This window comes from Echinops telfairi, unplaced genomic scaffold (genome assembly GCF_000313985.2).
Source record: "Echinops telfairi isolate 266 unplaced genomic scaffold, ASM31398v2 ScPeMD7_60;HRSCAF=208, whole genome shotgun sequence".
Classification (NCBI taxonomy): Eukaryota; Metazoa; Chordata; class Mammalia; order Afrosoricida; family Tenrecidae; genus Echinops; species Echinops telfairi.
The window spans coordinates 17,357,830-17,383,012 of NW_022103958.1; the positions used below are offsets into that span (position 1 = coordinate 17,357,830).

Sequence of the window (25,183 nt, forward strand, 5' to 3'; positions counted from 1 at the left end):
CTGTCAAGGGGAGGCCCTCAGAAACTAGCCTGCTAGTGAAAGACCAACATTCTGTAAAAGAGTACACTGCTTAAATCCACACACCCTTCCACGTTTCTGAACAGAAACCGAATCAAAACCCAGGAACTCCACCCATATGTAATTCAGACCTTTCTAATAATGAGACGGTAGGAGATGCTGGGCGAGGTTGCAAAGATTCCTTTTGGTGCCTTCCTTTGGGAAGGATTGCCACGGAAATATTATTTCCGTGCAGATGACAGAATAGAGCCAAGGCATGGTTTCCACGGGGCTCAGCAGTATGACTGCTGCGAAGAGCATGGAGCTGGGGTCCGAGCAAAGTATCCTACACAAACCTGCCACCAAGCACCAGGCAACATCGGAGGCTCCTCACACTTGAGGTCCACCTTGACGGACCAGACGCCATTGTGTAAGGCTTAGCTGGAGCTGCCACGGGGTGACCCCTGTAGGATTGAGCTGCCCTCCCATGAATAGTCTTGAGCTGCCCCATACTCCCTCTTGACACCCATATGCCTCCTGGCTCCCCCTTGTGGAGAGCTCCTCCCCTCTGCTCTCCCACCCCAGACGGCATAGCGAGCAGGGCTCGAGGGAGGCGAACAGTCAGGCAACTCTGGCTCTGCGGCTTGTTAGCTGTGTGACCTTGGGAAAATTGCTAAAGCTCTTTGAGCCTCGGTTTCTCTTTCTGTAAAACGGGATAATAACAAAGCCTTCCCCTACAGTGGTTGTGCTTGGCATCTAATAAGCATGCCATGTCAGGGGTCATTCCTAATCCTCGGGGCTCAGCTGAAAGGCCACTTCCCACAGGAAGGTTCTTCTGACAGTTCCAGTCCGGTCGGTCTCCCTCTCGCTTACGTTCTACGGCCCTGAACTTGGACTTTGACGTGGAATGAGATCCTGCCGCTCCGTGTTTCCTCCTGACTCCCCCCTTAGAGGATCTCTCCGATCCTTGAGAGCCACAACTAAACTGTACTCTTTTTTTCATAACCCTGACAATACCGGTCTCCTGTGTTTTATTGATGACTCTATTTACATCGTCTTAACATTTCTGAAATCAATGTAAGTTTTATCATCTATTAGTGCATCTACTATAGTGTTTTATCCCTGGGGTGGATGTGGAGGGTCAGAAGTATGTGACAAGTATTTAAATCCAGGATGTAGCTTACATTCAGTGGCCTCTTAGAAAGAAGGGTCCCTTAGTTGGTGCGTATCCATCTGCATAGATCCACGCAGAAATGTTTCCAAGTGTCCCTTCTCCCACTCTGTCCTCCGTCTCCATATTCACATGCTTCCACCTCTGCCCCCTTGACCACAGACATGCCCTTGCATAGCAACTGGATGGAGGGAGGCCTTCGGGAGGAGCCATGGAAGTCAGTGTTGCCACACGCATGATCAAGCTCCACATGTGAACCATTCCACGTGACAGACAGGAAATGCTAGGTTCATAAAGCTATGTTCAAGAAGCAAGCCTGATGTGAGCTTGCCCATAGAAAGATTACGTCTTTAATGACTGATTAACAATCTGTGGATAGGCTAATTTTCATTAATGCCGCTTTGGGATTAACCCTGGTCATTAGCCATGGCTGGAGGGACTGGCCCATTCCAGCCTTAAGAATTCAATGGCAGTACTAGTCTCACCACTCTGGTCCCTAACGAACAGTGGCCAATGTCCCTCACATGTCACCCCCCAGCAACTCTCTCTGGCAGCAAACTCCCATGCCTTCTTAGGGGACTGATATTCAACAGGAAGACAATTTTGTCTTCAAGAACTCTTCTTTGCAAAGGGTTTCGTTCCCATGGCTGGGCCTCTCGGACTAGTACCTTTGCGCAGCCATTCATCGGTGTGAACCGAAACAGAGACATTTTTATGAGAATGACTCCCAGGACCTTTCCTGGAAGAAGAGAGAGACTAGAAATATCCTGTTGTATTGTCTGTTTCCCGGGCCTTCTTGTCATTACACCGTGCCACTACAAAATCAGTAGTCTTATCCCCATTTCCATATGGCTCTGCCAACTGCTGGCTTTGCCATTGCTTGACCGCCACGATGCCCTCAGTGGGGCAAATACCCCCAGAGATCCATTAGGGGAGCAGCCTTAAACTTGTCGCCCCTGAAGCGGAGCGCCCCGTCAGAAGGAAGAAGAACGTAAGGATCGCAGGGGCAAGACGGACACAGGACAGTCCAGGGGGAGAACCCAGAGGAAGTAGAGGAAAGACATCTGGGAATGTAGTCTGCGAGAATTGCTTGAGCCCCCGTCTCTGCTCTACTCCACAATGGCTGCATGAGGGGAAACGGCTTGACAATTTTCAATCCTTACTTTCAAGGATCCTTCCAGAAACCGGAGGGCACCTCAGGTCCTACGTATCCCTTGCACTAGATTCTGGGACCTTGCTGATCCCATTGGCACATAATGAGGAAGTTTGTGGAATCCAGTGCCAGTCTGCCTGGGTGCAAATCTTGTGTTGTGGCAGAGAGAGAGAGAGAGAGAGAGAGAGAGAGAGAGAGAGAGAGAGAGAGAACAGCTGTTGGCAAGTTGATTGAACTCTCTTTGCTTCATTTTTCTCATCAGTAGATTATAGATGAGAGCGGGGGTATCTACCCTGCAGGAGTGATGTAAAGATGGGAGGACTTAATACATACAGAAGGCCAAAACAGTTCCTGACACATAGTGAATGCCTAACAGAGGGGAGCTATTATGATTACTCATTGATGAAGGCCATCATCCTACTTGATAGGGTAACGTTCAGATCAGGCATCTCATCCAACACCTGTATTTCCATCCGTCCTTCATTACATTAACCCCTGTGTGTCGAATGTTCAGCAGGCCCCGGGAGTCATAGAAGATCCTGACAGGTTGAAGCCTCGTCTAATGCCTCTGGCAGGGGGCAGGGGGCAGGGAGCAGGGGGCAGGGACCAGAGTCTGAGTCCAAAGTCACATGTGCTGCCCTCACAAGGCACGGCCTTCCAACTTGTACCTGACTCACTTTGTTTCCGACTGTGCTTCCTCTGGGGGAGGTGGTGAAGGAACAGGTCGAGAGAGAATGGAAATGCCGTGAGGGAATGTCCGCCTGGATCACAGAGACACGTTCTAGGACCAGCAGCTGAAACATGGAGCCGGTGGTGGCTAGTCGAAGTCTCTGGCGGGCCCCCTGCTTCATGTGAAGTGACACGTCCGTCATTCACTTGGACTCAATAGCCCACTGCCATAGGGTAGATCCCAACTCCCTGCCCCCCAACAGAGCAGAGCCCTCCCATCGGGTTTACGAGGCCATAAATCTTTTAAGGAAGCATATAGCCTCACGTTTCTCCCACAGAGCGGCTGGGAGATTCAAACTGGCGACCTTTTGGTTAGCAACCCAATGCTTAACCAGTGCATCACTGTGGCCCGTTGGACTCAAATGGGGCACTTGAATTTCCAGTCTACATGGAGAGACAGGCGATGCCGGGGACCACCATGAGACCCCAGGATCTTCAGCCAACAGGGAGTGGGCTGGGGCCAGAGCAGAAGAAGAGAGGACTGAGTTGGTCCATTGGCCGGCCAGCCAGATGACCCCAACAAGCCTGGCACCTCTGTGCACCTCATCTAAAAAGGCTGGGTGGGAGGGGGCTATGGAAGCTACCTTTCAAGGTTATTGTGAAGAATAGCTGAGGCAAATGGGTGATTAATCCTAGCTACCAGATATACTCGAGTATAAGCAGACCCGAATAGCAGCGAGGCACCTAATTTTACCACAAAAACTGCATTTAAAATGTGCTGAAAAACTCAGCTCATATACGAGCGTATATGGTCAGCTCTATAAATGTGTAGTTCCCTCTACCCTGTCCCCTGAAGAACCACTCCATGAGCGCTCAGAGAATCACTAGCACTGGGTTGTATAGGACAGGGTTCTAGAGGCAGGCAGACTGGACAAAAACACTTACTCCACTGTGTGGCCGGAGCAAGTTAGGCAACCTCTCTGTGCTTCAGCTGCGGTGTCCTTAAGATGAAATCAGTCAGTAGCTCTCTCGTAGCCACTGCCGTCATGTGGACCCTGACTCATACTGACCTTTCAGGACAGAGTAGCTCTGCCCAGGGAGGTTTCTGAGGCTGTCAATCGTTCTAGGAATAGAAAAGGCTTTCCCTTTCTCCAGTGGAGCAGCTGGTGATTTTGAACTGCTGACCTAGCAGTTAGCAGACCAGTGTATAACCCGCTATGCCACCAGAGCTCCTTAACACTCTCATAGCACTTTTTGAATGGGTTCACTAGAGCCCTGGTGGCATTCTGGTGACAAATTGGTCTTCTACTGCAAGGTCAGCTGTTCAAAACTACCAGCCGCTCCTCAGGAGATGAGGCTTTCTCCTCCCATCAAGAGTAGAGTCTCCGAAACTCACAGGGGCAGTTCTGCCCTGTCCTCTATGAGTCAACATCAGCTTGATGGCCGTGAGTTTGAGGTTGGCTATAGGAGGCTACTTGCATCCCAACATCTGTTACATGCCTAGTTCAGTGTCAGGGGTGACCTTCCTCATGGAAGCACCCCTTTGTAAATGTTTCCATCACCCTGAACGAAAAACAGCTCAGTGCCCACTAACCAATCACTCAGCCCATGCCCTGCCCTGGTGCCTATTAACTACTAATAAGCCGTAGTCTCAGAGGATGGACACTGGTACAGGTAGGAACCGGAAACACAGGGAATCCAGGGCGGATGATCCCTTCAGGACCAATGGTGACAGTGGCGATGCTGGGAGGGTGGAGGAAGGGTGGAGTGGAAAGGGGGAACAGCTTACAAAGATCTCCTCCCTGGGGGACGGACAACAGAAAAGTGGGTGAAGGGAGACATTGTACAGTTTAAGACATGGCAAAATAATAACATAAATTATGAAGGTTCATGAGGGAGGGGGAGCAGGGAGGGAGGGGGAAAATGAGGAACTGATGCCAGGGGCTTAAGTGGAGAGCAAATGTTTTGAGAATGATGGGGGCAATGAATGTACAAATGTGCTTTCCACAATTGATGTATGTATGGATTGTGTAAGAGTTGTACGAGCCCCTAATAAAGTGATTTTTAAAAAATAATAATAATAAGCCATGGTCTCTATTCTCGAGACTGCGCTAGAGATTGCCTGCATCCGGGTTCATCCCACATTTGTCCCTCAGTCTCCTGCATGGGACTTCTGTGAGCACGTAGCAGGAGTTGCGACGGGGACAGGGCTGGCATGCAGACCATGTGGAGCTCGTGGCTAGTTCTCTGCACTCTGCAGGCATGCATCTTCTTTGGCCCATTTTACAGATGAGTTCGCTGAGATGCAGGGGCAGCGTTAAATATGCTGCCCAGAATCCGCCCAGCTTGAAAAGGACAGTGAGGGTCTCAAATTTCGAATGCCCCCCGCCCCCAGGCCTCCAGAAGCTGTTCTTAGCCGGTGTCTAGTCATCGTAAGCCCAGTGCCTAGTCATAATAACCCCAGCCACTGTTGCTGTGATCCCCGTACGACTGAGGCATTAGAAGAACCAACGGCCTTTGCAGCGCCTCTTCTTGCTTCCCACCAACCTCCACAGCCCACTTCTCCTCAGTACCGTGTTGGATCGCAACCGAGATCTCCCTTCCCGTCTCGTGTAGGTTAGACGTGACGGTTCAACGTAAGGAGAGTCAAATTCCTCTTTCACCTGGGTTTGTATCTTGGCCATCCTTTGCCGCACGGACCGAGAAGGCTATCATGTCCTATACGGGCACTCGGTGATGCTGGGTCCTACCTAAAGACGGAGGGACAGACTGCGTGTGCACACGCACTGCTAGGAAACTTTTCATTTTAAAAGGGTTGAGCCAAGAGAACAGAGAAAAGTATCATTTCCCCCAACAGACTCTTTTCTTACAATCATGTTGAAAGTCTCTCCTTGAAGGTGTGTGTGCGTGTGTTTGTGTGTGTGTGTGTGTGTGTGTGCAGACACAAACATTGGCGCCTTCGAGAAACGGGTGATGTGATCAGAAGGGACCAGCCCCGGAGGACCCAGTGGGCGGGCCTCTGACAACCCCCCAGAAACCACAGAGGAGGAGGAGTGGTCACACAGTCTCCGAGCTGAAAGGACTCTCAAAGGCCACGTAATCCAGTTATTTACAAGCTCTTGTAAGTGCAGATTCTTTTGTTCCAATGAAATCTTACCCAGAAGATTTATAGAAAAGCTGAGATGTGCTTATAAACCCGGGAGGCGGAGCCTAGAGCCTAACCCAGGCTTGCCCCATCCTCTGGCCCCCAGCAGCCCTTTGCAAAGGATCCAGGGAACCCCTGTGTTTCCAGAGGGACCCATTGGAAAACCACTGTTCTCGTCCAACCTCCTCCTTTTATCACTGGGGGAAGGAAGCCCAGAGATGCTCCCTGACTTCCCTTAGCTCACACAGCAGATCAACAGCCTAGGCCTTGTCTTTTCAACAAGGTTTCCATGGTGACACCCCGGGTCCTCTCATGAACTGCCTTTTGTTCCTCCAGAGTATGTGAGTCTGTTTGTATTTGTATGTTTGTACACATGCCCAGTGTTCTCCAGAGAAACCTAATCAACCAGTCCCTGCTCTTCATTCAAAGCTTGGAGCTGGCAGTTTGGACACAGAGCCTCCACTGCCCCAGAGGCCAGAGGTCCAGGAAGGCAGAGGGTGGCGATTGCGGTCTGAGGAGGGTTTGGGACACAAGGGATGTCACAGGCCAAATTAGGTCAAGTGACTGCTCTTCACAAGCAAGTACAGGCAGTGCCCAGGTTCTGAACGTCCCAGTTACCCACAACAAGTGGTTATAAACCTGCTCACAGAAAGCCTATTCTATTAAAAGTTTGTGGTAAATGCAATGGTTCATAATTAACAAATGGGTGCCACATAGCTCACATGCATCAAAACACTACTCCGACTATTGTACGATTCTATCAGAGATGTTTGCAGGGACCCGAACGTGTTTCTGGAAAGCTTTGTATGCATGGAAAGGGACAGTCTCTACTAAAACAAACAGGCATCAGATACAAACTCTACCCAACTGTTCTGATTCCAATTAAACTCAACTGCAAGACAGTCTTCAGTACGGAACCCGCTCGTGATTTGTGCCCGTCCTGCGGAGAGGAGATCGGGCCTCGGCAAGGCTCCTGAGAGCTGGTATCCGAGCCAAGCCCCCTGGCCTATAAGCTTTGGACCCAGGACTGACTGATAAACCGCACTGCTTCTCCATCCGTGAAATGGGGGAGGCTCGAGGGAAAAAGACCACCTGAAGCTCATGACACTCAGAGATGCCTGTGAGTGCCTGGAGTGACAAACCGGAGACAGTCCATGCTGGGCTCTGCAGATGGCTGCTCCTCTCCCGGCCAGCAGGGGGCCATTGGAAGGCGTAATCCCACGGCTAACCGAGGGTGTGTTGCGGTGCAAGAGGAGGGTGGCAGATCTGCCAGTTGCTGTCTGGTCGGTTTCCACTCAGGGGCCACAGCGTGTGTGGCAGAGTTGTGTGCCATGGGTTGTCAACGGCAGGCTTGTTTTGTTTTGTTTTGAAAAAGTGGATCTCTGCCCTTTCTCCCAACACACCTCTGACTGGACTTGAACCTCCAATCTTTCAGGGAGCAGCTGGGCATGTTAAGCTGTGAACCTGTGTGATCTGACAGCAGCCTGTGGCTATATATATATAAATTATATATGTAATTTCAAAACTACCAGTTGTTCCTTGGGTGAAAAATGAGGGTTTCTACTCCTGTACAGTGTTACAGTTCTCAGAAACCCACAGGGCAATTCTACTCAGTCCGATAGGGTCCTATAGGGTCCCTATGGGTCAGAATCGACTCGATGGCAATGAGCTTTTTGTGCCAGGCTGCTCCTGTGGGTTTCCTAGACGGTAACTCTATCAGGGAGTAGAAAGCCTCATCTTCCTTCTGAGCAGCAGCTGGTGGTTTCGAACTGCTGACCCTGTGGTTAGCAGCTCGATAATTTACATTTGACCCATGAGGCTCAGACAGGCTAGTGAAGTTGTTCAAGGTGACACAACCAGAACATAGTGGCCCTGGGATTTGAACACAAGGCATGGAGTTGAAAAACCCACGTCCCTAACCACTGCCCCACACTGCCCTTCTTCCTGGCCACGAGGGGACTGGGAGAATGGCCCAGGATCCGGCCGGCCAGACAGGAAAGAGGCAGCAGAGACCGGCACTGGGGCTGGATTTCCGAGCTCCCCGTGCGTGCAGTTTGCAGCACAGACTTTCTGAGCAAACGCACGAACCCGCAACACTCCCAGAGGCAAGCATTCCCGGCGTGTTTACTGAGGAACCCCAGGGCTGGGGCCAGGGGTGGTGAGCTGGGCACAAAAGCAGGATAAAGGTAAACTTTCTGCATGTGAGAATCCTTTCCCCCCTTGGAGGAGCGGAGGGAGCCGGAGCCGAGCGAGGAGCCGTGCCACACTGTATGTCACCGTCATCAAAGGGGCTGTGCATAAACCTGAAAAACCAAACGGACCTGTCTGTAGGTGTTGCTTATAGCACAAGGCTACAGGGGCCTTTATTTCCACGGTTCCTTCACTGGTGCGGGGAGCGCCTGCCTCCTCCTGCCTTGAAAGCCTGCCTCTGCTTTGGACCTAGTCACCGCTGTGCTCACGTAAGCGCCTTTTCTTTGCTCGTTCCGATGGATTGTCAGGGGTGTCAGGGCTCCGAGGCTGCTCGGGCTGGGGCCTGGGTCTGCACCGTGTCCCCAGATTCAGACCACAGCCCTTCAGCAGCCTCCTCCAGGCATCTGCCACCCGGGAACCGCTGGGCTTGGATTTAATGGTTTACCTGCCAGAAATGTTTTTGCCTTCTCCTGCTGCGTGGCCACCCACCCCACTCCTCACCGGCCCCCACTTGCTGAGGATCACTTAACTCAACCGAGGGGGGACTTAACTAAACAGAGGCACTCTGCCCTTCAGGAAGGGAAGTTGGGTTTCTCCCTCGCTCTTTCTCTCTCTCTCTGTCTCTCTCACACACACATATACACATGCACACATACATACACAGCACACACACAACTGCTTCAGTGAGAATCCCCCCACCCAGCCCCTAGATGAACTCATGTTCCAATCGGCATGCTTTGGTAATTCCTTGGCACGGAGATCTTATATTGCTTGGGGCACTTTTTTGAAAAACTCATCTGTACAAAATCGTTTAAAATAAACCCATTTTGCGCTCTCCCACCACCTCAAAATAGAACGCTTCCAGAAAAGTAATGGGTAGGGTTTTTCCACTGTATTCTCAGACCTGGTCAGACTGCCTGGGGAGGACGCCTCACCATGGTTCGCCCCCTGCTGGCAGCCATTGGGAGCACATGCTCCCTTCCCAAACTGCAGCTGGAGAAGCCTCATTGGGGTGTGTGCTGAGGGTTTGACCCGCTGGAAAAGGGATGTCAGACACCTCTGGGGACAGCCTCCTCGTTTTAAACACGAGGAGAACTGGGGCCTGAACAGTTCAATGATGGAAGAGGACAGGCCGGGGCGCTCGTCCAGTTTCAAGGCTCCGGGCTTAATGATTTTGCCCCACCTTCTCTGGAGATATTTTCCCTGCTCCAGGTGTTCTTGTCGGCGTCTCCACATCAGGGTTATCTGCCCATCTCAGTAGTCACCAGAGCAGCAGGCTTTTTTAGCTAAACTCGAGACTGTCTTTTCCTTCTGGGACAGACATACTGTATGCACTGCCCTGGCCTCCTTCATACTCATGCAGTCTGACTTATGTGCTTAAAAATTCTCATTTTACAAATGAAGAAACCAGAACTCGGAGCGAGCGGTGAATTTTCCTCGGCCACACCTTGTGCAAAAAAATCAAAAGAATTTCAGCCGACTTCCTAGTCAAGGATCTATCTGCCCCACATCACTTGCCTCGTGGGCTTTACCAAACCCCAACGTGTCCAATCCAGAAGGAATCCTGGTGGCACAGGTGGTTGGTCCTGGAGCTGCTAATCCAAAGGTCATCGGTTTGAACCCACCAGCTGCTCCATTGGAGGGAGAATAAAATGGGGCAATCTCCTTCCATCAAGATTTACAGCCGTGGAAATGCTCCCGGCAGTTCTGCCCTGTCCTGAAACCTCCCTAGGAGTCGGGATCTGCTGGACAGGAAGAGATGTGGTTTGGGATTTGTTTGGTGTGTGATCCACAGCGGGTATATTTTGCATCACAGCCAAGCCCACCATCAGCTCTCTCTGGCACACCCTCCAGGGGTCCCTGTGGCACCTGCAGGCAGGTAGGAAGAGAGACGAAAACAGCTTCAGACACACAACAAGAAAACCTCCCTTGAACAAGCTCCTGGGAAGCAAGGCGGGCACTCATTCTATGAGCCCTCTGCCCGTCTGTTCCCACGCTGCTCTGGTTTCTTCCAGAGGAACAAACACTCAAGCACCCGAACCCACAATCCTCCGTGAGCAGCAAGTGTGGAAATGCTCCTCGGTGTTCCCCCATGTGTCCTTTCTCAGCGAGGTCCCAAGGGGGAGAAGCAGACCCTGCCTTGCCCATGGGGCTTTTGACCAGTGGACATGCCAGTGCAGAGCCCACACTACCACCCTCCCCCACCCCGCATCCCCTCCAAAATGCCGCTCCGATGGCGGGATCGGGGAAGGCCTCCCTTGGCCTGATTCCCCCTGCTCTGTGACCTCATGATCTTATTCTGCCCCGTGATATCTTGGTGCCTGAACGACCAATGTGTAGATGCTTAATTAGGTGGATTTTTGGTCACCTGCCCAGAGTGAAGTTGATGATCCAGGGTCAGAAAGGAATTTTCCTCCTCTTACAAACTGGCCAAGGCTGGGTGGTTAGCCCCGGCCCCTCTCTCTCTGGAAGGCTGGGCAGAGATACCTCGGTGCTCAGGCCATGGGCAGAGTACCTACGACTGCTGCCTCTGACCTCCTCGGGGGCAAGAAGCCCACAGGCCTGCCCCCTCTGACTGGGCAGACCCCTCCCTGTGCACAACTGGTGAGTGAGCAGCTCTGAGCAGGGCAAGGAGGGCACTGGAGGCATCCAGAGACCTCGAGCCTCTATGCCACCCTGCCTCATTCCCAAAAGATATCCGGAGCCCACCTTGCCTGTGGAAGAGATCCACGGGATCCCTCCCCCTGTGAGCTTTGACCGGGCCCCTCCTCTATCTACCAGGCAGCTGGAAAGGTGCCTACCTTTTGAGGCGGGTGGGAGGGGATGGATTCTAGAGCCTTGAGTCTGTTGATGGACAGTGAGTGAGGCCCCAGAGAGCCAAAGGCCTGGCTAGCTTGGGGACAGACCCCCACCCTCCCAAAATTTGTACACCCAACAAGGTAGGTGGCAGCTGAAGGAAGGAAAGGGGAACGGGGGCTTTCTCGGAGCGGAAAGATTCATCTGTGCATGTGTGGTGGGATCTCGCTCTGCTTTGGGGTGCTTGCTTGTCCATGTCTCCCCAAAGCGTCAGGGGTGGGCACACGGATGTGTGAGCGTTGGTGGCCTGTGAGGCTGCGTGTTCTGTGGGCAGACTTTTGGAGGTGTTGCCCCACCTCATGGGTGGGCGCCTATTGAGAGCCGTGTGGCGTGGGCAGGTCTTCAAGTCCGCCTCATTGTCTAGTAACAAATGAAGAATGGGGGGGGTGGCGCTTAAAGAGATGTGAAGAGCCAAATCATGACACCCCCCACCCAGACTGGGGCACTCCGCTAACAATAAGCCAGGTGGCCCCTTGAGAAAAGAAAGGTGAGAATTAGAACAGCCAGCCAGGGACCCTTCCAAGATAGCCCCTTGTGGTCCTGCAGCCGACTGGAGGTCTAACCCAGTGCTTCCCAGCCTTGTTTCCTGATGATCCCCCGAAAGGAGGCTCTGGGGCCCCGGGTGGCCTGAGCAGTTAAGTGCTCAGCTCCTAATCAAAAAGCTGGGGGTGCAAACCCACCCTGAGGTGCCTCAGAAGAAAGGCCTGGCAATCTAGTTCAGAAAGACCACAGCCATTGAGGCCCAGGGGCGTGCAGTCCTCTTCTGACGCACACAGGGCTGCTAGGAACCCACCGCGGCTTGACGGCAGCGGGCGTTGCCTGTCATTTTTGCAGGAGTCCCTGTACCTGTGTTGTCCCGAATCATCTCTTGCTGTAGTAAGGTGACCAGATGTCCCGCTTTTGGCGGGACAGTCCCGATTTTGAACAATTTCTCCTGCGTCCCGCGGCATTTTTAAAAAGTCCCGATTTTTTGGAAAGAATGCATGACAAGCTAGGGTATACAGTTTTCGGCTGCCATGTGGCTATTTCGCCAGGATATGAGTTTTATCAGTGGTGTCCCGCTTTTGTCCCGCTTTACCAATGTTACAATCTGGTTGCCTTACAAAGACTAATGCCATAGATGCACTCTATGTCCATGGTTGCATCGCAAAACATCCTCATCACTTCTGAGATGTTGTTGCCATCAGGGAGATAGTACCAGCTAGTGAGGATGGGCAGTCTACCCATGCCTGCATATCTCTGGGCCTCAGCACCCCAAGAAATGCAGCCCCTAATGGCCGTGCCCCCCCCCCCCCCCCCCCCCCCCCCCCCACACACACTCTCTCTCTCTCTCTCTCTCTCTCTCTCTCTCTCTCTCTCTCTCTCTCCTTCCATTAAGAGCTAAACTGTTCAATGATTCCAAGGACCTTCCAGGGCCTGAAGCGGAGGGCCCGCAGAACACAAGGCAGGCATTCTTCCCAAGCCCTCACGCCTCGCGCGGCTAAGTGGCCAAGGCCCTTGGTGGGGGGGTCTGAGTCAATAATGCCCTCATCGGCTGCCGTAGCCAAGGAAGAAGAAAGAAAGCCCTCCGCCTCCATAAAAGACGTTTTCCCAACTCGACAGAAACAGAGAAGGGAACTAGCACCCTGAGGGAGCCCTTTAAGGAAACCTAATGGCTACAATGTGTCACGGAAGGAGTCGCCCAAGGGAGTCAGACCCAGCAGTTCTGTGTCGCCCTGGGGAGCACGCAGCCCTCGTGAGAGGACTGGGCAGGGATCGGGGGAGGGAAGGTAACACAGCCCAAAAAAGGAAGGCAGCGCCAGCTTGCCGACACTTGGTCCTCGTGTTTCATGTCATCATTTCCCGGCGATCAAAGGATGGGGGGAGCTGATTGTCAGGCAACACTGAGGAAGAGGCCACTCCTACAGTCAATGCTGCTTTCGGAAAAACTATGGCTGGCCTTGAAGATGCGGGACCGTTGTCTGTTTTCTTCCGTTTGGGGTCTCCACACCAAGCCTGCCATCCTGTGCCTCAGTTTCCTGAGGAAGAATTTCCAGAGGAGGATGGTGGGGGGTTACCCTTAGCCCTGACAAGGAGAGCTCTTATGTAATTCAGTCCTGTGAGCAGAAGTGACTATGGACCCCAGGGTCCTTTGCTTCCTCAGGGCCTCCAGCCCCGACCCCTCTACATCCTGCCTCCCGCTCAGGATCTAAAACCTTCTGATCCTGGGAAAATCCTGAGCCCAGGCCCAGGCGGCCCTGCCCTCCGGCTGAGATGGCTCCCGGGAGACCGGACGGCATGGTAACCTGCCGGGCTGTGGAAGTCTGGCTGTTCTTGGGGGTGTAACCCAGAAAGGGTACCTAAGTTCGAGGATTCAAATTGGGTGATTCTTTTATGCCAAGGAGCACTGTCCTCTGCAGGTCAGATGAGGGTGGTGAAGATCATGGTCAAGACTTGCATCTGAGGGCCGCTTGAGCTTAGCAAACGGCCCCAACAAAATTGGTCTTTGGTTCTGAAGTCACACAAGCCCAGCCTCCCATCATCCTGAGCCCCCAGGTGCTCTCTTCAGTGGGTCTAGGATGGGCTGTGAGCATCTTTAGGAAGGGATGCCGCAGGGTCGAGAGTCAGGAAACCTGGAGCCTGCCTACAGTCAGCACACTCCACTACTAAGTTCCAGTCCACCCAGAAGTGCCTCGGAAGGAAATCGACTTCCAACAATCAGCCGCTGAAAACCCCTAGCACGCAGGGTCGCCAGGAGACAGAGTCCACTGCCCAGCAAGTGGTTCTGCGAAACTTAGTTCTGCTTCCCATTGGTTGGGTGGTCTTCAGCAAGTTACACAAGTTCCCCGGGCCCCACCTCCTCAGCTGTCAAGTGGAGTGGGCGAGGAGGCTGGACAAACTCAGTGTCTTCCGACCACAGTCATCACCCCGCTGGCCCATGAGATGAGTCTGGTCAGGGGGAGGGAAATGTTTTCTTGAAAGGGACGGGTAATCAATATTCTAGGATGTGTAAGCCCAAATCCAGGCTATTATATAAGCGCTTATATAACCGGTTAAGATGTACCTTTTAAAATGTGGACTCACTTTAGCTGGGGATGTGTACAAGAGCTGGTGGCGGGCCAGATTCGGCCCACAGGTTTTAGCTTGCTTCATGGGTGAAGAGCTGTTATTTCGATCCTTACCTATGTATCTTCTTGTATCCTAAAAGGATCCTTTTAAATAAACATACAGTTAGGTTGAGACAAAAAGGAATTGTTGCGTTGGTTGGGTTGGAGGCTGTTGTTGTTTTTTACAATCTGAAGTGGATCATAGTGCTCATAGTCTATGGATCGATTGACAGTGATCATGGTAGCAGGCAAATGCCTAACGTTTGAGAAAACGTTGGACTGGATGATTGCCAGTCCCATCTTAAGACCCCGTGCTTCCTTTAATATCCCTAGGCAAGTCCTTGAGTCGGGCCAATGGTGGATGTGTTTGACTGATAAGTTTAGTGGTTCAAGTCCATGCAGTGGCTCTTTGGGGGTCACTACCTGGTGCTTTACCTCTGCAAAAACCCATCGTGGAAACCCTTTGGGCACGGCTCCACTCTGACATATGTCGGGGTCCCAGTAGGTCTGAATCTACTCGGCAGCAGCCGGTTTCAATGGTTAAAATCCCCAGAACCTTATACATATCGACTGTGAGACTGACCCACTGTGTCCTTTATGGCAAACGGGGATAGAGTCATCTGATCGCACGCTGTGACTTATAAGAAGGAAAGAAAAAGATAATTTGGGTAAGGACTTTTTAATCTACCAGACAGGGTCTTTTCTGATGAATGGGTTAAGGGTGGTTTGTAGACAGGAGTTCTGACGGTGCTTCCAGTGTAATGTGACCGGAGTTTGGGTGGCCAGGTACAGGAGGCAGGAAAGAGGAGATCTGATCCTGAGGATGAGTGTGAGTGGGGGGAAGGGGTGTCTCAGTTCTAAAGCCCCTGCCTGACACCGTCCCCACCCCACCTCTGCCCCTTGCCATTGTGCACCAGGAGGGGGGCTAAAACACAGTGATTAGAATCAGGGGCTTTTGAAACAGACAAGCCTCGGTGACCACCTTGATGGCTGACGTGATACCTGGAATCTCAGCGCCTCCACCCTCGTCTGTTTAAGAGGCTCCCACCAGCACCTGGCCCAGAGCCGCTGTTCTGAGGAAAACTCCAAGGAGGAGCATGAAGTAATAAAGTAATTAGCGAGGAGCCCAAAGCCAGGGAAGTGCTCAATTGGTGCTAGTTATAATTATCCTCCGCCCCTTAGCAGCTGGTTTTCCTGAACCGTGGCAGCTTGCAGGTTGCTGTCATTCTGGAATGTTGGAAGCTCTGTCACCAGTATTTCAAATACCAGCAGGGTCACCCAAGGTGAACAGGTTTCAGCAGAGCCTTCTGATGAAGAACAGACTACGAGGAAGGAATTGGAGGAGGAGGAAGTTGCCACCCGGAGCTTCAGCCGGCGGGGCAATATTTCCTTGGGTGGTGCGTAGGGTCGCTACCACTACCATCATGACCCTCTCTCGTCTACAACCCTGCACCGACACGGACGGAGGATTTCGGAATCCTTCCTTCTGGTGTCAGGAAGGTGATACGATGTGTGTGCTGCCGAACACTGGATATACTCACGGGATAGAGTGTACATGCTCTACATACCATATATACTCCAGTATAAACCGACCCGAATATCAGCGGAAACACCTAATTTTACCACCAGAGCTGCATTAAAAATGTGCCGAAAGACTCAGCTTATACACGAGTATAAATGCTTCCTACCTGTGAATATTTCTGTACAATGGCTATTGACTAAGTAGAATAGAAAAAAAACTATAATTAGCTCACCTCAATTCAAGACTGCTTACTCCCCATTATTTAAGTTTGCACCAGTAAATTCATTCATTCATTCATTCTCTCTCTCTCTCTCTTCCTCGCCTTTTGGAGCTTTTGGTTTTCGGAATTATGCTTAAGTGTCTTTCCTAAATAGTCACCCGACCCCGTTTTCAGAAGCACCCTGTGCATGCCCCAGCATTTGAGCGGTTAAGTCCACGTGAACATGCACACTAAATGCAGAGGCAACCCAACGTAGAAAGAGTCTCAGTCCTCAAACCCCGGCTCAGCCACTCACCAGCTGTGTTCCTTGGGCAATGACCTTCTGCTCGCTGTGCCATCTCTCCACTGAACGTAGACACGCTGAGATGGGTAGCACTGGGCGGGGCCCCTGGCTCATCGCTGCAGCAGTCCAGGATCTGCAGCCCTTCCACAACCCAAGCCTCACCCTGCCAGGGGCTTCTGTCCGGTGCCAACTACCCCACAGCCCCTCACAGCCTCTTCTCCTGTTGCAGGGTGATGTTGGACTCCGTGACCCACAGCACCTTCCTGCCCAACACATCCTTCTGTGACCCCCTGATGTCGTGGACAGACCTGTTTAGCAGTGAGGAATATTACCCAGCCTTTGAGCATCAAACAGGTGTGTGCATCCGGAGAGTCTGTCTGAGGGCAGCTGGGAGGGATTGGGCAGGAGTCTGGAAACATCAGCCCTCATCAGGGTCTAGGGCAAGGCGTCGGGGACAGGGCTGAGCCAGCAAGGGGTGGGGGTGGGGGTGGGCAGCCTCTGCAGAGAGGACACCAGAACCTTCTTGTCAACCTCGTCCCTGCTCCGTGGGCCCAGGCCATCCAGCTAACCTTTCCGCGTCTCATTTTAGCCAGCAGGTAAAATGAGGGAATCATGTCAATCCCTTAAGATGGCACAAACAGTTAAGCACTCAGCTACTGGCCGAGAGTTGGCAGTCAAACTCACCCAGAGGTGCCTCAGAAGACAGGCCTGGCAAGCTGTTTCCCAAAGGTCACCGGCTTGAAACCCCTACAGAGCAGTTCTTCTCTGCACCGGCGGGTTTGCCGCGAGTCTGAATCAGGTCATGGGTTGTAATGCCATTGAAAAGAGACACAGTGGGTGCATCTCCCTTAGCCCCGAGCCCTGGACCCTGTGAGCGCCCCATGACAGACCGGGGTGTCACTAATATTCCCTGAGCATGAGCTATGTGCCAGACACGCGCCAAGTACCCATGTCATCCTCACAGAAGCCCCGTGAGAGAGGGACAAGTATCCTCATTTTAGAGATGAAGAAGCAGGGGCACAGAGCAACTGAGTCACTGTCATGGGATTACACAGCTAAAGTCTAAGGCAAGCTGAAGGAGCTCTGGTGTGCAGGGGTCAAAGCCTCCGGCTACTGACCAAAAGGCAGTCCTTTCAAACCGGCCAGCCTGTGCCCTGAGAGAAAGAGGTGGCAGTCTGCTTCTGTACACATCTCCCCTCTGCCCTGGAGGGTCACTGTAGTTGGAATAGGCCCCGTGGCAGTGGATAAGGCACGTTGGCTTCAGCACCAGTGCGCTCAGAACTACCGTATATACTCGAGTATAAGCCGACCCGAATTCCTGTCAAGGCACCTAATTTTACCACAAAAACTGCATTAAACATGTGCTGGACTTATATGCAGCACTAGACATGGACACCTTACAAATGATGGCGGACTCTGGTTAGACATTATCCTGGATTATATGTTCTAGATTGCACATCACCTGTTATTGTTGGCCTCTGAGTGCCTGTCTCCTCCTCTCCAAAGCAGAGATGATAAGGGTCGCTGTGAGGACGGGCCAAACCTTGTCAGCGAGAGACCAACTGAGCTTTGCCTCGGAAGCCCTCAGTGGGTCTTTGGCCCCAAGGTGCTTGGGAGCATGCACCACTGCTGGGAATGGCAGGTGCACACCCAAAGTGATGAGGCAAGAGGCTAACCCAGCTGTCACTTGCCCAGGGCCTTAACCCTGAGCACCTGCGGCCTGGTGGAGCCCACAGGCATGCTCACAGGCAGGCCAAGCCTCCAAGAACAACGTGAGATGTCATCACACCAGGAAGCCCCGGCCTCCCAGGCCAGGGCTAGGGCTGCACAGGCAGGTGGGAGGTCATTACCCACTACAGCCACCACACACATGCACGACAGACAGGTAGGAGGTCATTACCCACTACAGCCACCACACACATGCATGACAGACAGATGGGAGGCCATTACCCACTACAGCCACCACACACATGCACGACAGACAGATGGGAGGCCATTACCCACTACAGCCACCACACACATGCACAACAGACAGATGGGAGGCCATTACCCACTACAGCCACCACACACATGCACGACAGACAGGTGGGAGGCCATTACCCACTACAGCCACCACACACATGCACGACAGCCTCCTTCCTCTGCCAAAGTACCCACCTTAGACTGGCAGCATACAGATAGGCTGGGACAGATCATAATTCCCCAGTAGCCCCTCACTTCCCCCAGATATGGAGACACGGACTTGCTCTCCTCCCCTCACTAGCTGCTGGTGGTGCTGGCCGTGGTGCTGAGGTGGCATCAAGTTAGTTCTGATTCACGACAGCTCTGTAAGACACAGGAGAACTGTCCCGTAAGGTTTCCAACGCCCTGTGTAATCTCGATGGGGACAGACTGCTGCGTCTTTCTCCCTTGGAGTGGCTGGTGGGTTTGAACCATCAGCCTTTCAGTTCTCAGCTGAGTGCTTAATCTTTGTGCCAGTGAGCCTTCCCCCTATTTGGTTGGGGAGCTAGCATTAAAGGAAAACGAAGTCCTTGCTGTCCCCTCCCCTCATCCCTATGGCCCAATCCCTGTCCTCACTGATGCAAAAGCCCCGGGCCTCTTCTAACCCAGACACACACACCCCATGGAGACTATCCCCTCTCTGCCATTTTGGGGTGGGGACCACTTAGCAGTCAGCCGGAGTGTCTGACCTGTGCTGTTGCTGGGCAGCAACTTCTGTGGTCGTCAAGGGTTGGGCGTTGGTGCCAACCACCTCCCAGGTGAAGTCTGGTTTTGACACTGCACCGCCTTCCCTTCTGGTGCCACCGTTGTCGCATCTGTGAATGGGGAGAAGAACGCCTGTCCCTCAGCTTGTGAGGAATCTGAGACGCGTTCATCGTGTGCACCATTTGGGCAGAGCTTGGCGCAGGGTGAGCAAAACGAAGCGCTTGCTCGAGAATAAAGGGTTACCAGAAGCGTGGCCCAGGGAGCTCAGAAAGCCCACGCAGCATTAGGAGAGGCGGCGCGACTCTTAATCCCAGACCACCACACTGCCACCACTGTCAGTTCGTTTCTAGGGTTTCATCCAGGAGCTCCTCTCCTGCCAGCCGACCTTGGAGAGACTAGCTACTCCCACCCCGGCTGATGGCCAGTAAATGTCCTCCAGGGGCCTCCAGGTGGCAGGCGGCATTTACGGAGGTGCCGGGCTTTGGGCCCGCCGTCTGGCTGCGCCAGGTTTCAGAAGAAGCTATGTGTCTGGGAGATGCGGTGGTTGAGATTGGGCATGAAGTCAGTCTGTCTTCCTGGGAGGAGGCACGTCTCTCCCAGCTTTCGTGTCCCGCCATGGGAGGAACACCCTGCCTTGGGGGACCTCCTGTCCTCCCGGGACAGGGGCGTTGCCACCCAGAGACAGGGCGTGACTGAGTTTCTGCAGAGGTCCCACTGAGGTGTGAGGTGTGAGTCAGGTCGGTCCCCTCTGGACATGACTGCAAACTCCCTCACTGGCTGCCAGGGCTCTCTCAGACGACTCTCCGAAGGGGCGGCTTTCTCTCAGGAACCGCCACCTGAAACCCAGGGCATCTCCCGGGGTCAGCCCCAAGGGGGGTGTCCTGCTGGTGTGGCTACCAAGCAGCTGTGTGACCTCCAGCAGGTGGCCGGTTGCTGCTCTCCTGGTGGCTCTGAGATCCACTTCGCAGAGCTATAATCACACCCCAAAACCACAATGTAAGATATGAAAATAATAATGATTTATAATTTCTCAAGGGTTCATGACGGAAGGAGGGCAAAGGAGGGAGGGGGGGAAATGAGCCCTGATACCAAGGGCTCAAGTAGAAAGAAAATGTTTTTTAAATGATGATGACAACATATGCACAAATGTGCTTAACACAATGGATGGATGGATGGCTGGATGGCTGGTGATAAGAGCTGTAAGAGTCCCCGATAAATGATTTTAAAAATGAAAGCCAAAAACCCAGACCCTCTGCCTGCAAGCTTGTTTCATTGGTTTGGAGCCAAAGCAACTGTGTGGGCCGAGGAGACCTGCTTCTTCTCAGGCTTCCGGAGCAGAGAGGAGCGGACAGCCTCTTCTTTCTCCATGGAGCTGCTGCCGGGTTCGAGCCACTGGCCTTTTGGTTAGCAGCACAACACAACCCACGCAGCGCAGCCCGCGCTCCTTCCCACAGTGTTTAGGTAAGTCCCCCTGCTCTGGCTAGGGGCTGACTGTAAAACAAAATCCAAACCCACCCCACGGCCATTGAGTGCATTCCGACTCACAGGCACCCTATAGGCTAGAGTCGAATTTCTCTTTAGAGTTTCTGAGATTGTACATCTTTTCAGGAGTAGACAGCCTCATCTTTCTCCTGAGGACCAGTTGGTAGATTTGAACTTCTGACTTTGTGGTATGCTTACCGGACAGCATCACTAGCGCCCCACTCATGCCTCCTGTTCACTTTTTTGTGTTGAACAAAAGCCACACAAGTCTCAATCCCACCCATTCCAATTCAGGACATTTGGCTGTATAGCTACTTGGAGACTCATGGGAGGGGGAGGGAAAAAGAAATGATGCATCTAGTCAATCATGTGACAGAAAAGGGAGGCATACTTCACCGATTTAGGAAAATCAGCTGTTTTCAAAAATGTTCCAACTGGCATTAGCTGGGCCCCACCAACTCTGTGCCTTGGTGTGCTCACTGCGCCGTGTGTCTGCCACCTGCTCTTTGAAGCAGGGCATCTGCTTGGCTGCACTGCAGAGTGGCGGTGGACAGTCACAGATGGCAAGCTGCTCGAGAATTTCATCAACGCATCCTGGCCTTCCCATCAGCAGTTTCATGCTGGACCATTTGTCAAAGTGGGGTGGGGGCATGTGTTTCACATGCATATGATTACTGAAAAAGCTTACTCCTTCCATCAAGTGGCCAGTAGGGCACCATGTGCCAAGTCATTGAGCACCCTGATATCATTTCTACTCCCGAAGCTCCACCCCTGCGCACTTGCATACCCGCACACTTGTATACCTGCACATGCACACATTATCCCCACCTATCCACATCACCCCAACATGCAGCGTCTTGTTTATATTTTGTCTGCAGCAACAACAAAAAAAGGTACTAGAGGGTTCCTGTCAAATCCCTCCGGGGCTACCCACAGGAGGGTGGAGCGACCATTGAGAAGGTGTGGCTCCAGCCCCCACTCCCCACAGCAGGACTCCTGGCTGCAGTATTTATCGGTAACGGTGGTTGTCCATGCTTGACAGTAGGCGCAAGAATACACCTCTGTGACCCGCTTCCAGCTGTGCCCGCTGACTCACCATCTGACCCTGAAAAAGGATGGGTGCTCTCCTCGGTCAAGAGTCTTGGCAGGTCTACTCTGTCCTATAGGGTCGCTATGAGCCGGCGTCGACTCGGTGGCAGTGAGTTTGTGTTTGGTGTTGGTTGGTTTGGTGCTGCTCTGTAAAAGGTTTGTTTCTCCCTTCTTCTGTAAAATGGGCAGCCCAATAGATGACTTTGGAGCATGGGGTTGAGGCTGACATCCAAAAACACAGGGTCCTCAGCAGGGGGTCTCACGCCTTTGCTCAATCCATCCATGAACGATTCTTATTTCTTACTCCACCGACTTTGTTTGAAGAAGGGGTCATTAAAAATAAGATGACAAGTGTCAAACTCTCTGGCCAGGGAGGGCACCTGGGTCCCTCTCCGGCTTTTCTAAGCCAGCGTCATGCTGGGTGTGCACTGGTGAGGGCAGAGGCAGAAGAGGCTCTGTGGGTTTCTCACGCAAAACCAAGCAAAGACAAAATCATGTGAAAGCCTGAGGTGACCCCTGGGGCAGCAACCGCATTCCCCAAGCACTTCTCGCCACCTGGGTCCCCTCCTACGTGTCTGAGCCTCTGGGTCACCATGGCCCTGGAATGAATGGGCTTTCGTCTCTCTCTTTTCTAGCTGCGCTTTCCCGTGGCCATGCTGCTTAGGGAGCACACCGCCAGGGCGCCTCCTCCTTTCTCCATCCACGGTCTAACACTATTCCGCAGGTTAAAAGGGGAAGACAAGAAGGGCTGTTGCTATTGGATGGGGTTAGTCCAGCTCTGGGAGGCAACGTGGAGGCAATTTGTCATTTCAGGTTTTGCCTCCTAAGGTCCTTCCTCTTAGTGACAAAACTGCAATTGACCGCGCCCCGAGCTACCTGATCCTCTGACCAGCTGCCCAAGCAAAAAACTTCCCCAACCCCTTATGCTAATAAACCATGCTAATGATGGCCTGATGTCCTCTAACTCAGCGCCTCTGACCCAGACTGTCTGCCTCCTCCTAGCCAAGACTTGGGTTTGCTTTGTTCTGATAGTACCTCCACCACATCGAGGCCCCAGTGGGGAAGGTCTCCTTCCTCTAAGAATAAAATAATCCCTCAAATACCAGCTAAGTGCAGGTAACCTAGACTGAAAGTTTACTATCTTCCAGGTACAGGGCGGATGACTTTACAGGCGTCACTTCATTCCCTGTGCATAATAACCCTCCTAAGAGTTAGGTCTTATCATTGCTTCCATGCTACCGATGATGGAATCTGAGGTCCACAGAGGTCAGGGCATTCTTAAATGGAAGAACCAGGACTTCAAATCAAGGAGGGTCATCACGGTAGCCCAAGAGTAGTGACACGGTACAGCCCGAGTTTCCCATCAGAAGGCCCCTTCGCTCCAGGGCGACAGTGGGCCGAATCGTGCCAAGAAGGGATAGCAGCCACCGGCTGATGGAGGCCCTAGAGCTGATACCTCATCAGTGCTGCCCAGTCTGCAGAGAGATCAAGTTCTCCTCCAGAAAATCTTAGGGCCAGCACTCAGGCCAACATTCCGTTTCACACACCCTGCATCCTGCTAGTGAGCTGTTCTGTTGTCCTATGAAACCAAAATGTCCTACGAAATGCTTGCTTCAAATGAGGCTTCGAGCAGGTAAGCAGTGTTGATGCCACCATTTCTGTCTTCTAGGAAGGGAGGTGAGGCAGCAACCCAGTTGAAAGGGACAGCCAGGGTTTGGCGTTTTTCCTAAGAGCACCTTGAATGAGACGGAGAAAACGATTGTCTGTCGCAAAGAAGGGAAGGGTGAGGTGAAGGGCCACAGCTTCTGACCTTTCTCCTAAAGAGATGGCGTCATTATCAGGTGACCTCAGTGACGCCCTGGACCTCTCTGTGGCCCTGTCCCTCCCTCCCCTCCTCCAGCCCCCGTTTCAGACGTGTCTGTCTGGAATGGGTCCTGGTCAGGCATTTGAGAAAGTCGTGCAGGCTCACACGTGCCCACCTCCCCAGAAAGGCCAGCACTGGGGCATCAAACTCACGCTGGCACAACAAGGACAAACAGCCAGATTTGTCCTAGTATTTTCCTGACGAAATTAAACTCAAAGCTCCTAAAAGCAGCAACGGTGCCGGGAGAGAAGGGGATTGGGGTGAGAGGGAGAGCCTACCAGAAGAACTTGAGGAAGTCCCGTTGAGTTGCAGGTCCGGGAAGCCCCTGGAAGCAGCCCCAGGATTAGCAAGCATACACAGACAGTATTGAGTGAGTCCTCGGCCCAGGGCCGCTCTGTTCGAAATGCTCTCCAGTGACTAATCCACATACCCCTTCTCACATCTCAGGGAGGTTGTCCGGTTATTCCCATTTTGCAGATGGTGTCCAAGATGGCCAGGTGTTAAACCACCTTCAACTTTCAGGGTGAATTCAGAATGTAGGTTCTAAAACAGTAACGTTCAAGGCGGCTCCCAGTACCTGCACTTCAACTCACAGTGGAGCAGCTCTGCTTCTTTCTGGATAGATTTTCTTTTTTAAAATGCTGTTCCACTAGGGGGGGGGGGGGGCTTAGGTTTCAGCACAGCGTCAACAAAACACCTTGGGAAGGAGACAACTATCGGAGAGCATGTGGGACGCGGCCTCCCAGACTGGCTGCCAAGAGGCTTGCGTCAGCCCATGGGAACACTTTAGCCCCTGGAACTGTTTTTAAGAAGCAGATATGTTAATAGCACTGAAGAATCAAAATGACATTATGATCCATTTCACAGAGCAAGCCAGGCCTGGCGGCACAGGGGCCACCTTCTCCCACAGCGATGACCAGTGGGGGATGGGAGGCAACTAGCCGCTTTTGTGTGGACTTTCTAGAGCCCACCACCCCGACCACTCCAAGCACAGGTGTCAACTGCTGCTCCAGCGGACACTTGTGCGCCTTCCTTCAGAATGTAAATGCGTCCCAGGTTTACAAGCAAAGGAGCTCTGGTGGTGTAGGGGTTATGAGTTGGGCTGCAATCTGTTAAGGTCGGCAGTTGAAAACCACCAGCTTCTCCCTGGGAGGAAGATGGGGCTTTCTACTCCCGTAAAAGGTTACAGTCTCGGAAACTCCCAGGGGCAGTGTCACCCTGTCTTGTAGGACACTTATGAGTCGGCATTGAGTCGGCAGCAGTGCGTTTGGCTTTGGGGTCCAGTTAGAAGCACTGTACAAATTCTCCAGAATGTCTGTAAATTCTCTATCGCTCTTCGACGCTTCTTCCTAAAGCAGGTAGCCCTTAGAGTGAGTGTCTTTTTTTCCCTAATCACTTTATTGGGGGCTCATACAACTCTTATCACAATCCATACATCCATCCATTGTGTAAATCACATATGTACGTCCATTGACCTACTTCAGACTTCTAAGGAGCTGGCCACCCCTTCTGGGAACATTGGAATGAAACCTCCGTGTTCAGGACGCCACCCCCGACTTGTAGCCGACCCTTGGGCTTCAGTGTCTGTGACACCTTTAGATAATTTTGCAAATGGTGGATGCATTGAGCGAAACACTTGACATTTTCAGACGATCTTCTCCATAGCCAAGGCCCCCTTGGTTTCTCTTCTTGCGTTTGTCCCGACTTCCTCTCGTCCAAGTAGCAAAAGGGGTCTTTTTTTTTTTAAACA

At 52.4% G+C, this 25,183-nt stretch overlaps 1 protein-coding gene across 2 annotated transcripts in view; it reads left to right on the forward strand.

The window, feature by feature from the left end:
• Positions 1-10,867: 10,867 nt before the first annotated feature.
• The window catches only part of ELF5 (E74 like ETS transcription factor 5), a 31,011-nt gene continuing 16,695 nt past the window's right edge, over positions 10,868-25,183 (forward strand). For both annotated transcript variants that reach the window (XM_045291015.1, XM_045291016.1), the window contains exons 1-2: positions 10,868-10,929; positions 16,522-16,646. In XM_045291015.1, coding sequence (XP_045146950.1) covers positions 16,526-16,646 — 121 coding nt within the window. In that variant the 5' untranslated portion in view covers positions 10,868-10,929; positions 16,522-16,525. The remainder of the gene's footprint in view (positions 10,930-16,521; positions 16,647-25,183) is intronic.